Genomic DNA, 14,569 nt, shown 5'->3' on the forward strand with positions numbered 1-14,569 from the left:
CTGAATTTTTTAGAAGTTGAAGTGGCAGTGGAGACGGAGAGGTGGATTATGATAACGGACTGACTATTTTCAATAATGTGTCAGGCTATTTTCACCCTACAGTGATAATATCCTGACAGTGAGTATTTTCCGCCGGGCGGAGAATAACGAAATTGGATTATTCTCCGCCGGGCAGCGGAAGGTAGTACTATTTTAATATTCTCCGCCGGGTTTTCTGCTGCGGTGTTCTCGCTTTTATCGAGATGTCACGTTACCTACGGCGAATTGACATGATCCCACGCGCATTACATTCAGTTCCATTTGGTGATGAGCACGAGCAGGATGGATTTTGTCCAGGGAACCAAATTCGCCAACTATGAAGAGTTTTTAAACAAACTGAACCAGTATGGGAAAGATACATTAACGCAATTTTCTCTAGTTGGGGCGGAAAAGGTTAGCGAAAGCGACCCGCTGTTTCAGCAATTTAAGTACCGAGTTCTTCTATATCAATGCAAGCAGGGTACAAGAACTAAGGAGAGATCTTCAAAAAATGAAAGACCAGTACAAAGGTAAGAGCGCTTTTTTTGTGTATTGTTTTGTTTTTTAAACATGATATTTAGGCAGGCTCTAGGTAGAAAGTACAATGTGGTACTTAACAAGCACCCGGTTTACTAAATTGGAATTTTAAAAGTTTGTTTTCGGTGCATGATGTAGGGAATGTAGCCTATTACTATTGCACTTTTTTTTTTCAATGTAATGTATCTAGATAGCTAGTACTAAGTACTAGTAGTCCCTTAAACTTAAACGAGGGGTTAAATCTGTGTCACAGTTCTCCTGTTCATTCATTCACTTGCGTGATCGCTAGTTATAGTTTGAGCTGCAGGCTAAAACCATGGCTTGGTTAATTTTAAATATCTGGTGTTTATTTACAGAGGGTGATAAACAAACACCAACAATAAAGAGCACCGAACGCTCTATCATCTATCATTTGGTTTAATCCTGTTTTCATATCTAAATTCATTTTCATTTAGGTATTGTAATGGAGAGGGAGAGATAGCTAAATTTTAGTGGGCAAGAAAATTAAATTAAGCAAGTGTTTTAGGTTTGTTAATTCGTGAATAAATTCCCTTGAGAATTTTAATTTCCAACTGTCAAAAATGCCTCCAGGATTCTCTTTGGGCTTTCCATTCATAAATCCACACTCATTTCAATTTCAAAATCTGCCAAAGTAACTCCATTACGCCATTTCAGAGTGGACTGCCGTGGTCAGCGTCGTTGATTGTCTCCTGGCCTAGTGACGTCATAGTGTTTCAGGGGAATTCCCTTTCACTTTTTCAGTCAGCCGGAGCCCAGTTTCAGGCTGATTTCTATTTGGAGTGTTTTTATTTTAAAAGATGAATAACTGCTATATCCTTAGGGTAATTTTGTAGTAGTAGGCACTTTAGTAAGGGCCATTGTCAAGTGGACCAAATTTTGGGAACCCTTTTGATTTTCCTCAAACTTTGGCTCAATTGAAGATATTTATGGGACATGAAGAAGACCAAATTTTCAGTTCAGAATATGGATATTTGAATTTTTTACAATTTTTTGAAATTTTGTCTCAAAATGTATCAAAATAAAATTTGCTCGCATTAATCAAGCTAAATATCTCAAATTTGATAATCCTGTACAACTTTTAGCATAGATTACAATTATTTGAAGGAAAATGAAAATATTTATCTGCCCTTTAATATGGCTCCCCGTGCTGTTTGGCAACAAAATGGATTTTGTCACAAAAAAAATTCATGACTTTAATGTTTCATTTTTGGTCATTGATGATTTGTACCTCGATAAATAACATATGGTCCAACATAGTATTGCAAAAATATGGTTCTGGTACTATAATTTTTTGAACAATAACGCATAGCGTTATGCGACATGCACCAAAATCACAAATTTTGAACTTCAAGGCTCAAAACGGTCCAAGATGTCGGCTGGGATTTTTTTTCAAAATTTGATATATTGTGCAGATACACTAATTCTAGAAGCACATAGAAGCTTTCGTTGTATTATGAAGTGGTTCATTGTAAAAATCACCCACAAAGAACCGAAGTATCTCAATCTTAAGTTACAAAGGGGCATGACTCAATAAATTATTTCAACCCCCCAAAATCCACTTATACTGCACTACACAGATGACAAACAAAGCTTAAAATATGACCAACTGTTAAAAGCTAATAAATTCAATGCTTTCAGTTCATTCAATGGAAAGTGTGCACCACATCATGAGAGCGATACTTGGATACGTGTAAGTGTCGAATGTTGATGAGTGATGTGAAAGGGCGGTGTAGAACAATTAGCTCCGAACCATTCAAAAGGTTTGAAGGTGATACCTTTATTGACTCTTATTGAGCAAATAGGAGTCTTTGGTTCCATCACTATGACCCACAGAGCATAGGCCAGTCATTGGAATACCGACACAATTACTCTCCTCCTTGATGTTGTGACGTTGACTAGGAAGGTGTGCTCACAATTTTCTGGAACTTTGACAGTTTTGTTTTTATCGAATTTTTGGAACAGGACATGCTAGATAAATTGAGGATCCAGAACTGTGGGATATTGTAACACGGTGACACTTTACATCACACGAGTCAACAGATTCAATAAGCACCGAAGTACATGGACTTCTCCACCTTGCCACATCCACTCTATAGTCCCGATCTAGCATTTTATGCGTTTAACTTCTTTTTAATTTACAGATTGTCTACGTACACAGTAACTTTAGGCAGTTTGGTGAGCAGCAACATTGGGAGTCAAATTGTGACCCAACTCGCCCATAAGAAAACTATGACTTGAAATTGCCGTTCGTTTTAGGGTTCAATTAAAGATGCACAACTTCGTTATAAAAGAGGAATATCTCAGATATTTTGGTATCATTATTTTCGTTAACACGGTAACAGTAACATACATGGTAACCTTGAATCTCGCCTTTAGTGGGTTAAATTGTATTGATTGATTTTTTTAAGGCTATAACACACACACACATACAGAGCAAGGTCCATCCATTGCTTGTACAGTAGAACATGAAAGTAACGTACTCGGAAATAGCGAGAACTCGGAAATAGCGAGTAAAATCTAAATCCCAGTTTTTTTCTCTTATTTGAGTCAATAAAATTAGCATGAAAGTAGCGAGTATGAAAAAGAGGTCAACTCGGAAATAACGAGCATTTCCTGCCCCACCCTAGGACTTCGAACGAAGTAAAGCAAAACAACAGACAAGGGTGATTTAAATATTTTTAGCCTAGCTTCTTTCCTTTTCTTATTTTTGTTACGAGCAATAGTACTTAGCAGCATCGGTCAGCGAGTAGCATTCGTTAACGAATGACACGATCAGCGAGAGAGGGGAGCGTGGAACCATCATTTCAGTGGGTCAGTGATTGATTATGAAGTCCTAGAGTGATGCGCTTGCTTACCTCATCAAACATGCCTAATGCATACAAACAATCGCACACACACACACATTGTCTTTCCATCTTTTTGTACGGCCGAGAGACCTTTCCTGGCAACTCGGGAATAGCGAGAACTCGGAAATAGCGAGTAATCAGGAGTGGACCCGCCGAACTTGCTATTTCCGAGCTCTACTGTATTGTAGCGGCAAACCAGTTACCGGAGTTACCGTGTACGTAGATCCTGAGGCTAAGTGCCAGGTTAAGTGTCATTTTAGTGCGCTTAGAACACAGGAGCACCAATTGTTTGCTTTTTATTCATGATATTTTAGAGCCATTGCACCAGTTGCAGTCTACTCGTCTTTTCTTGGGGATTAGTAGTGTAGACAACTATAAACAGCATCTTTTGAGGATATGTTTTAGTGCAAACGAACTGTGAACAGTTTTCTGTATCCCATTGTTAACCATTCTGTCTCTCACTACCAGGTCTTACAAAGTCGGCTGTCCTGTCCAGTTGAATGTCCGCCTCAACCAACCCAAGAGCGAGGACCCATTCTTGAAAATAACTAAGCTTGTGACCCAGCATTCAGGTCATGTTGTTTCGAAGGAGGTAAGTGATTTAATCTGTTAAATTTGATAACTAATGTGTTCCAATTTTTTGTTTGTCAAAACTGATGAGTTTTACTAGGGGGATTAAAATGTTTGTAGTGTTTGACCAAGCGAGGTTCTGTTTGGCCACTCCTACATTCGAATATGACTGCAAGGAAATCTTGTCATCTAACATCTCTGGCACTGTCAACTCCAGCCAGTATAATTTTTTTTTGTCTTTATCTAGCTTTGACAGGATTAAGGAATTTACTAACAAGGCCGAGATGTCTCTTGTAACTCGTAATGAGATGTCTAACACTTCGTATTCTTCTCATTTCCATGTACCTTACGATATATGATTTACTTGGCTGGTAAAAGACAAATCTGAATCGATAAATACACCCAAATTTCGAACAACCAACCCTAGCAGTTTCAATTACACTATTTCCTAAAATGTTTGATTCACACTCTACATTTTAAAGAATTGCTGGCCTAGCGATAAATATTATTTCGGTTTTACTATTGTTAAGTTTCAGTCTGTTCAGTTCCATCCATGTTTTCCATTTATCAAAACCAGATTGGAAATGTTCACTTAAGGGGCGGTTTGGGTCTTTTCAAAAAAATTTTTAATTAGCAATATTGGGCGGTTTTAATCATTTTGTATCGTCATTATAGCTTAAAAAACAACATTTATGGTGAAAAATTTGAATTATCTGTGTTGATGCCCATTTTGCGGCCGAATTTGGGGGTCTGACATCAAAAAATATAACAATCTTGTGGCAAACGTTCCACAAAAACTAATGAAGGAATGAGCTCCATATTCTTCCCTCGTGTCAACATTGTACCATAGTGTGTCACCATAGAGAGATTTTACGGCTTTAGCTTATGGAATTTTTATTAGAACATTACAAATTTGAGAATCAAAATGTTATGACAAAATTGATGTTAAAAATTCAGAATTAGGATTATAATTCAAAATTCACACATCTTATCAAAAAAATCTCTCTATGGTGACACAATACATTATCTCTGTGATAACTGTGGAAATTTTCAGACAATTTCATTGAATAGATTCTGAGAAACGTTTGACACAGTATCCCATACCCTTAGAAATATGACATTTTGAGAAAATAGCAAAATAACTTCCCGTTTTTCACACTTTCTCACTATCTGTACCATTTTCGACTGTGTTTTTCGTGCCTTTATAGTCTACTTTACGAATTTGGACTTCAATTATATTATTTCTCGGATAATAAAAAATAATTTTTCACCAAAATCTCAAAATCAATTTTTCGAAGGATTTTCCTAATAATTAGACCCAAACCGCCCCTTAAGAGATGTAAATGGTCATAGGTTGCTGACTTAAAGATTTGACTGTCGTCTGTGTAAAATTGGTTATTTAGATTAATATCCGAAACATTCTTGTATTTTTATATTTTTTTTTTTTTTTTTTTTCAGAATTTCAACCTCTATCCTGAGCAGAGGCGGATCGTGATGGACGAGGTCGACATGACTGTGCTTTCATCTGTCACGATGAAGCTGTCAGAACAGAAGGAAATTCTGGAGCAGAGACATGCTGGCTGTTTGATGTGACAGGATGTCTATAATATGCAGAAGAGGCTAGGGGTGGGCAGTAGTAACGGAGGAAATGATAGTTCTAGATGTGAATGTGTCATTCGTGATTTGGTTGCAAGTGGTGGGGTTGGGGAGGTGGGGAGGAATGAAAGTGGGGAATTTCTGTTTGTTTGTTTTATGTCTTTGTCTATGAGGAGAACGTTAGGCAAGTATCCAGGTCTTATCCTAGACTGTACGTATAAGGTAAATAATTATCTGTATCCTCTCCTTACAATTATGGTGCTTGATGGTGAGGGGCATGGAATGCCAGTTTTCCATGCATTCTTGGCAAGGGAGGATCGGCACATCATGGAGAGTTGTCTCCATATCTTTGCTCAGTAATTTAACACGGACAGTGCCCGGTGTTTTATTGTTGACAAAGATATGGCCGAGATTGCTGCCATTGGCTCAATTTTCCCTGATGTGCCGATCAATCTGTGCCAATTCCATATTTCACAGGCTGTGGAACGTTTCCTGAGGAAAGAACTGGGGAGGGGGACCTCTGGTTCAAAGGTGGTCCTGGATTCTTTCATGACCCAGGTCACTTCTGAATCAGAGGAGGAGTTTGAAGAGATGATCGTAAAAATTTCCGACATCGTTCCACAGTCTGTGAAGAATTATTTCATGGAAAACTGGTGGTCCAAGCATCATTTGTGGGCAGCTTGCTGCAACACAAATGTCATTAAACTGCATGCAACGACGACGAACACCTTGGAAAGCTATCACGGCAAGATAAAAAAAAATTATTAATGAAAAGTTATGTCTTTCTACTGCCTTGTCTTCATTAATTTCCTTTGATAATTCCAAAATCTCTGAGCAAGAGCGATTACAGATCGTTACTTTCAATTCAGAAGTCTATGATCACAGGGACCATGATGATGTGTCGCAGAGAATCACCAGTTCTTTGACTAGGTTTGTTGCTGAAATTGTGAAGCACGAACTCCTCCTGTCTCGTAAGGTTAGTTATTCTGTCTCCCAGGGCCAGGATTGCTGTACTGTCTCTTACAAATACAAACAGTACTCCACTTCTATCATGCAGCACGTATGGACATTTCCAAGTTCCATGTTGTCATATTTTTTTCCTCCGTTGTCACCTGAACCTTGATCCTTTTGACGTTGTTCAAATTCCTGAGCGTTTCAAACATGCTCAAACTGTTTCTGAATCTCCCTGTCTCTACTATCTCTTCTGCTCCTGTAGCTTTACGCACTGTTCTTTGTGACAAGGCGGCCTGTTTCCTGTCTATTCTAGGTGTCTCTGAGTTTCAGCAAAAGTTTCAGGAGTTAGAGGAATTTCTTGATAGTTGGTTCTGTGAGCAATCAAATTCAGCTCCTTCTCCTGTCCCTGTTTCCAGCTCTTCTTCTGTAGAGCCTGTTGTTCCTGTGGCTGACTCTGTTACTGTTCATGATTGTGTTGAGCGTGTACCTCTTTCTCATGTTGACTCTGTTGCCTTTATCGATCCTCTTCCTGACTCTGTTTCTTCTCTTGATCCTCTGTCTGTTAATCCTGCTCCTGAGTCTGTCTCTGTTAAAGTTATGCCTATTTCTGAGGCTCCTCTTCCTCCTGGTGATCTTTCTGTAGTATCTGGTCCTCCTGACAATCCCACTACCTCTGCTGTCGACTCATCATGGCTCAATATGTCCCGGTTAGTTAAGCCATGGGGAAGACCTGCAATAAACAGAGATTCACTCTTAAACGTCGACGTCCCATTCCAAAGACATTTTTATCTTTATCATTTAATGAAAAAGTTAATGTCTTGCTGCCTGCTGTGACAATTCACAACCATAGACCACATGGATTGATTCCTGTCCACGAAATTAAGCCGTTGACGGAGTTCAGCGATACGGTTTTGGATGAGAAAGTGGACATCCTGGTCTTGAAGGATTTGTTTGAACCCTCTGCTTGGGATTATCTTGGTGATTTCCTTCAAGACAGGATTTCTGCCCAGGTATATTCATGTGGTACGTGCAGCGACGTCGATGATGGAGATCTGAAGATGGTTCAATGCGAACACTGTTTGATTTGGTACCATTTCAAGTGCGTTGGGTACAGTACAAGGAAGCATGTCTCAATGTGGTTCTGCGACTCTTGTATGTGATTAAATTTAGCGATTCTATCTGTTCCCGCCTCTCCTTCTTTACCGTGTATTCTTGATGCAGGACTGGCTGCACGAACTTGTCCTTTTCTGGGATCGCTAAATACAACTCAGGATATTGTTCTTTAATCCCAAGTCAAGGTGTCGCAGCACCGTCTTCCTTTTCAGTGTTTCATCAGGTCTTTGACGGATGTTGCTTACCCATTGCCATCTTCTCATCTTCCATCAATTTATTCGTTTTCGAATCCCAAGTCAAGGTGGACCTACGTGCCGAGGACTGCGTGGCTGCAGGGGTGTGCAGTTTCAAACGCGGATTTCTTCCCACTACGGTGGCATTATCGTAGTGTTTCTTGTTCTGAAATTTAGCGATTCTATCTGTCCCCGCCTCTCCTTCTTTACCGTGTATTCTTGATGCAGGACCGGCTGCACAGGCTTGTCCTTTTCTTGGATCGCTAAATGCCATTGACTTTGTAGCTGCCTTATACGTCCTAGAGTAGTAATGCATTTCATTGTGTACATTGTTGTTCTCCAGATGACCAAATATACTATTGTTATTTCTGATCATTTATTTTCAGTAATGTGTTATTATTCTGTGTTGTTTTATATGATATTGGGGAACTAAGAAATTATCTATATAGGGTATATGAACGCTTCTTCTGTGTATTGATTTCTTTCTTCAGTTTTAATGTCACTGCTCCAGATTAAACTCGTTTTCTGCTATTTACATAATAAATTGTATTCCTTGCCAATGATGGCAGATACAACAAACAACTACTACTTGTTTGACATTTTGTTTTTCGTTTTTCTTAGTTGTATTTTGCTACTGAGTCCCTACCACCAGCCCTATTGGCTACTGAGTCCCTACCACCAGCCCTATTGGCTACTGAGTCCCTACCACCAGCCCTATTGGCTACTGAGTCTCTACCACTACCACCAGCCCTATTGGCTACTGAGTCTCTACCACCAGCCCTATTGGCTACTGAGTCCCTACCACCAGCCCTATTGGCTACTGAGTCCCTACCACCAGCCCTATTGGCTACTGAGTCCCTACCACCCGCCTATTGGCTACTGAGTCCCCACCACTAGCCCTATTGGCTACTGAGTCCCTACCACCAGCCCTATTGGCTACTGAGTCCCCACCACTAGCCCTATTGGCTACTGAGTCCCTACCACCAGCCCTATTGGCTACTGAGTCCCTACCACCAGCCCTATTGGCTACTGAGTCCCTTCCACCAGCCCTATTGGCTACTGAGTCTCTTCCACTACCACCAGCCCTATTGGCTACTGAATCCTTACCACCGGCACTGTCTCTACCACTACCACCAGCCCTATTGGCTACTGAGTCCCTACCACCAGCCCTATTGGCCTCCGAGTCCCTACCACCAGCCCTTTTAGCCACAGAGTCCCTACCACCAGCCCTGTTGGCTACTGAGTCCCTACCACCAGCCCTATTGGCTACTGAGTCCCTACCACCAGCCCTATTGGCTACTGAGTCCCTACCACCAGCCCTATTACTATTAGCCACTGAGTCCCTACCACCAGCCCTATTGGCTACCGAGTCCCTACCACCAGCCCTTTTAGCCACAGAGTCCTTACCATCAGCTCTATTAGCCACAGAGTCCCTACCACCAGCCCTATTGGCCACTGAGACCTTACCAGCATCCTATTAATAATATGAGCCACGGAGTCCCAACCGCCTGCTCTATTACTAGAGGCCACTAAATCCTTACCATGTCGGGGAAGGGAGGGGGGGGGGGGGAGGGTATTTGACACACAGTAGAGTACCCACTGAATCCCTACCACCAGCGCTATAGACACCTAGTGCTTATTTGTTTTCGCCAAAGTACAGAAACGATGTATAACCTTTACCGTATGTAGTTTGATTGAGCGACTCTAGTGAGAACTAATCACAACCAGCAGTTAAGTCAACTTCATTCATTCTCCAAATTATTTTTGTCCTGCGGGCTTGAAGTGTGTCTCACCGTCTACCGCTATCACCCACTGATTCCCTACCGTCTACTGCCACCGCTATCACTATCACCCACTGATTCCCTGATAACCCGGGGGGGGGGGGGGGGGGGGGGGGGGGGGGGGGGGGAATAACGGCCAGATTATTTACACTACACCAAGGGGGTCATAATCCGTCACAATATAGAGAGTCCGCTAAGTGTCGAGGATCAACTTGGAAAACCCGACGGAAGATAATCCTTCTTTTTATTTTCCGTCCGGCGGAGAATAACAAATTTGGTTATTTTCCACCCGGCGGAGAATAATCACAGCCTTTCACCATATGTATTAGCCAATCAGAAACTAGGAAATAACTGTGACGTAGTAGCCTTAGCATCTGGTCCACTTCGAGTCCATGTCGAATTCGATCCGACATAATTTTCTTCTTACGTGCAGATGGTTGTTTTAAAACGTATCTAGACGTTTTTATTTTTATTATTAATAATATTTACAAACAACAAAAAGACGTTTGCCGAGAACAGAGCTATAAGACCAGCGGAATGGCGCTTACAGTTACCGATGAAGCTTTCCAAGCTCACCTGGCAAACCAAAAGTTTGGCAGTTTCCAGGCTTTCGAGACCAAATTTAAGGAAAATAGTGTGTCAAGCTATTTACGGTGAAAATCGTCCACCTCACGAAGATATTACCTTATGGTGAAAATATTCTCCCACACTATTATTACCATACGCTGAAAATACCTTACTGGTACGACATCGTGGATAGCTCATAATCATAAGGTAGAGTCACGCTCTCCCCGGCCAGGCAGAGTTGTCGTACCAGTAAGGTTGCGGGTTCAAACCCCCATCGATGCCGCGAAATTTTTACTTTCTATTGTCTTCTGGCACTTTTCTACTCAGTTCACACCATTATCACTGTACGCTAAAAATAGTGTGTCAGACTATATCTTGACTCACTATTTTCACCATATGGTGAAAATAGCAGCTTTCTTATGATAATTAGACCGTCTAGTCACAAAGTGGTGTCTGCTGAGGCTATGGAGGTACTACTACATTTCCTTGGTCTTGGCCTCATTGCACTTATGAAGGCACAGTGAAAATATCAGCTTTTCAAATGATCCTCTGAGGTGAACGGATTTCTCCGTCTGGCTCACGATAGGTAAAATATAGGAAAACATGAAGGAAAAGTTTCCACTGAAGTGGGTGTTCTCCATATATATGTAGAATTATGGAAGGTTAAAAGATTCCATCTATCATATTTCTAATCCATGCATCTAGGCATCACGCAAATAGTCCGGGTTGTTCGTCCTGTAATAAAAAAAACAAAGTCAACACTTGACTAATTATCAATAAAAAATACATTATGAATATCGTAGTTAAGAAGAGCTTGGAGAATGAAAGCAACCCAGTTTTTATACCCATTGTGATGTCACAAACTCACAGGAAGAAATAACACACAACAGTGAATGGAACTCAAAGGGACACTCAACAGGTTAAGAGCATGAAAACAATTCACAACAACTCAATAGTCAAACAATAACATACTGGAACATATTGAAATACAACAATAAATATGTTCCCACACCACCAATGCCTTAAACTTAAAATTTTATTGTGGCATGATATATAGTAATGAGTACAAGTACAAGTATATTATTATATAATAAAAATATAATTTTTTAAATTAAAATATAAATGGTCCTGTAGAGTCTGTAACTAACTTAGACGCTGCATGGTTATTTTGAAAGCTACTTTTCAATAACTATGATTAATTGTGATATGAATTAATATGTCTTATGTTTTATAGTCAATCTCATGACATTCATCAGATTGTGATGACATACTTTTTCATGTCAGAGAGATTGTGCTGTTTCTCCAATTTTAATAATGATTATATTTTTCAAAGCATTCAGCGTGTCACTATAATTCAGGTTGGTTGGGTACATATTATAATTATATGAATACATTGGGCATAACTACCCCAAATGTCAAATAAGCAGTGTTAGTTTTATTTTTTATGTGCTTACCCGATTTTGAGCTGAAAGATACTTAAATGGCTCAGCTCTATATGTATCGTCCAGTTATGAAAACAAAATTTACCGAGACCAACAAAAAACCAAAACCAAAAACACACACACGACACAAAAACAAACAAACCTCGAAATCCCCTGAAAAATCTGAAAAGGCCAAGACAGAGATTTCAGCTGCTTGTCTCAATACCCCATTCCCCTGGAATGTACACACATTGTAGCACTTGATTTCATTATTCCCCTGTTCTACCGCTTTACTAGGAAAAAGAATACTAGGAAAAAGAATGATTGGGATTGAATTTTGTTTTATTTTTTTATATGATATAATCCTCTAAACAGGTCAGATTGTGTCAGCCACGTCTTTCACAAACAGAACCCACCTGTGTGGTGATCTGAGAGCGGATGATGTAGGCAAGTCTGTGTTATTATGTGGATGGCTGCAATACCATCGACTATCTGGTACTTTTATGATATTGAGAGATTGGAGGGGACTGGTACAGCTTATTCTCCCTCAGCATCAGGTTTGTAAAAAAAAATTGTATATTGTGGTCTCAAAACATTGTTATGTCAGATGCTAAAAACTAAAAAGGGATTTTAAAGTTAAAAATAAAGAATTTTTTGAGATCTTTTAAAGATCTTGTATCCATTATCCTTGATAAAAATAAAATAAAAACGTTACCCAAGTTTCATACTAATTGCTAATGGCTATAAATTAAATTGTTAGCATCTCATCCACTCCAACATGATACTGTTTTGAGACGATGGGTCACATCTAATTTTGTGCACTCTAGGTCAGATGTTAACTCTTCCTTACCGACCATTTTCAGTACCTTTCCTGACATGGCATTCCTACTCAATACAAACATTGATTATTTTAAAAACTCCAACTCAAAAATAATAAGTTCAAGTTATACACAGTTTTGTTCAATAAAACGAGATTTACAAAACAGCATTGAATTCATATAAATAGAACAAAGATTTTTCTCCAAATTTTGTGATTTACAAGACAGATTTGAATGATAAAAAAAGTTCAAATCATCATACCGAATGTGATGATTTTCCTATAGATGGAAGGGAGAGGTTTTGAATTGCAGCACTTCTTTTTTATAGCCCATGTGCAATGGGCTATAAATGCTATATAATGCACAATACCTTTAAAACTTTGAATCATGAAAAAAAGATTGAGCTTTTATATAGCGCAATATCCACTAAATGTGCTCAAAGCCCTTTACAAGAGGTCCCTGGCCAACAGCAACATTTAACATTTAGGACAGGACATGGCACCTGTTAGTGTTAGATGATGTTACAATTTTTTCGGACAGAGACAACGCTATTAACGGACAGGTACTCATTTTACACCTGAGTATGGTGAGGGAATATGAGTAAAGAGCCTTCTTCAAAGACTCAACTTTGCGCTGAGCAAGGCTCGAACCCAGGACCTTCTGATTCAAAAGCGAGTGTCATGCCACTAGACAATATAGCCGCACAAAACATGAGAAAAAGATAATCTCATCATCACCCCAGGAGTTGAACCATCAGCCTATTGTGATACTAAGACAACTATGTCAGTAGCATGTGATGTCAGTTCTGTAATAATATAATGTGCAGTACTTTGGTGCACAAAGGATATGGGTTTTGATGATGATGATTTTTTTTTTCTCTTGTATTTGTCTCTGTAGACTTTGATGCAAATTCATTTCATTTCAAAATTTTACAGTCTCTGTGTATGCTTTGTAGAAAACGGTAGGGGCTGCCTGAAGCCTGTGATTGTGAAAATACTAATGAAAGAGTGAAAATGGAGAAGCTTCATATGGGAACAATACATATAGTGGACGTTTCAGGTACAATCCCTTCATCAGCACAACAATACACAAATTAACGTGGAGAACAAATAAAATAAAATGCAAAATAACTTGTATCATCTATACTGAATGGTGGTTGCAGTATCATACTGCAACCACCATTGAGTACAGATTGTAACCGAAAAACGTCCATTGTCTGTATTGTTCCCATACGAGGCCTCTCCATTTTCACTCTTTCGTGTGTATGCTTTGTAGCTTTGATTTATTCTCTACTCTCATATTCATTGTATTTACTTTTATTGGTCAGGTTGATGCCTTCAAAAGTTTGCCCCTGGAGACAGTGATTCAGGTGAAGGGAGAGGTAAAACTACGACCATCTGGTCAGGAAAATAAGGTACCTATGAATGCCTTAAGTTGGCTTCAGTGTCTCATGAAAATTTTATATTAAGAAATGGAAAAGAAATGATGTAGCGATGTACAATATTGGCTGTGCCTGAGAAAAAAAAAGATTTTAGATATGAGCATTTATATAGATCAGTATCAATTAAATGTGCTCAATGTGCTTTGCAAGGGGTTGCGAACTAACAGCAACACAATATGTAGGACGAGGCATGATATTGCAATTTCTTTTCAACAGAAACAATACTGTTAACGTCCAGGTACTTATTTTACACTCGAGTACGGTGAGAGAATATGAGTAAAGAACCTTTTCCAAGTACTAAACTTTGCTCTGCTCAGAGAAGGAGTTGAACACAGGACCTAACAATCCAAAGGTGAGAGTCATACCACAAGACCACCAAGCGGCATGTAGAGAAAGATACATCTCATCTTTATATCTATCCCTAATATTTGTTCCATTTTCAGATATGTGGTCGACCATCTCATATCGATTTAATGTTGGTGACCAAGAGTCAAACAATTTGATCTTAAGTCTAAATTACACTTGAGTTCTGATAGCTCAGTTTGTAGAGCACTTGCTTAAAAGGCAAGAGGACCAAGGTTGATATTTCTGATCCGTCCACATCCACACAGCTGGGTTTTTTAGATCTGATGGAAAGCACTTTGCTATACAAG

General features: G+C 39.4%; 2 protein-coding genes across 2 annotated transcripts in view; both read left to right on the plus strand.

Moving 5' to 3' along the window:
• LOC144979890 (aspartate--tRNA ligase, mitochondrial-like) overlaps positions 1–14,569 on the plus strand; it is a 59,851-nt gene that overhangs the window by 408 nt on the left and 44,874 nt on the right. Inside the window, 2 exon segments of the mRNA XM_078927138.1 lie at positions 12,033–12,214; positions 13,803–13,889. Coding sequence (XP_078783264.1) covers positions 12,033–12,214; positions 13,803–13,889 — 269 coding nt within the window.
• On the plus strand, positions 197–8,461 carry LOC144979886 (uncharacterized). The gene is made up of 3 exons (XM_078927131.1): positions 197–548; positions 3,891–4,014; positions 5,451–8,461. Exons 1-3 carry the CDS (start codon positions 307–309, stop codon positions 5,583–5,585), a joined length of 501 nt encoding a protein of 166 aa, XP_078783257.1. The 5' UTR covers positions 197–306; the 3' UTR covers positions 5,586–8,461.

Source organism: Berghia stephanieae, chromosome 9 (assembly GCF_034508935.2).
Source record: "Berghia stephanieae isolate SIO BIC M18660-M18661 chromosome 9, UCSD_Bste_1.3, whole genome shotgun sequence".
NCBI classification, from domain to species: domain Eukaryota; kingdom Metazoa; phylum Mollusca; class Gastropoda; order Nudibranchia; family Aeolidiidae; genus Berghia; species Berghia stephanieae.

Excerpts from the sequence above, each read along its gene's own strand:
- LOC144979886 (XM_078927131.1), top strand. The coding sequence starts at position 307 with ATGAGCACGAGCAGGATGGATTTTGTCCAGGGAACCAAATTCGCCAAC. Across the intron at positions 549-3,890 it reads AATGAAAGACCAGTACAAAG|GTCTTACAAAGTCGGCTGTC; the intron begins GTAAGAGCGCTT and ends TCTCACTACCAG. Across the intron at positions 4,015-5,450 it reads GTCATGTTGTTTCGAAGGAG|AATTTCAACCTCTATCCTGA; the intron begins GTAAGTGATTTA and ends TTTTTTTTTCAG.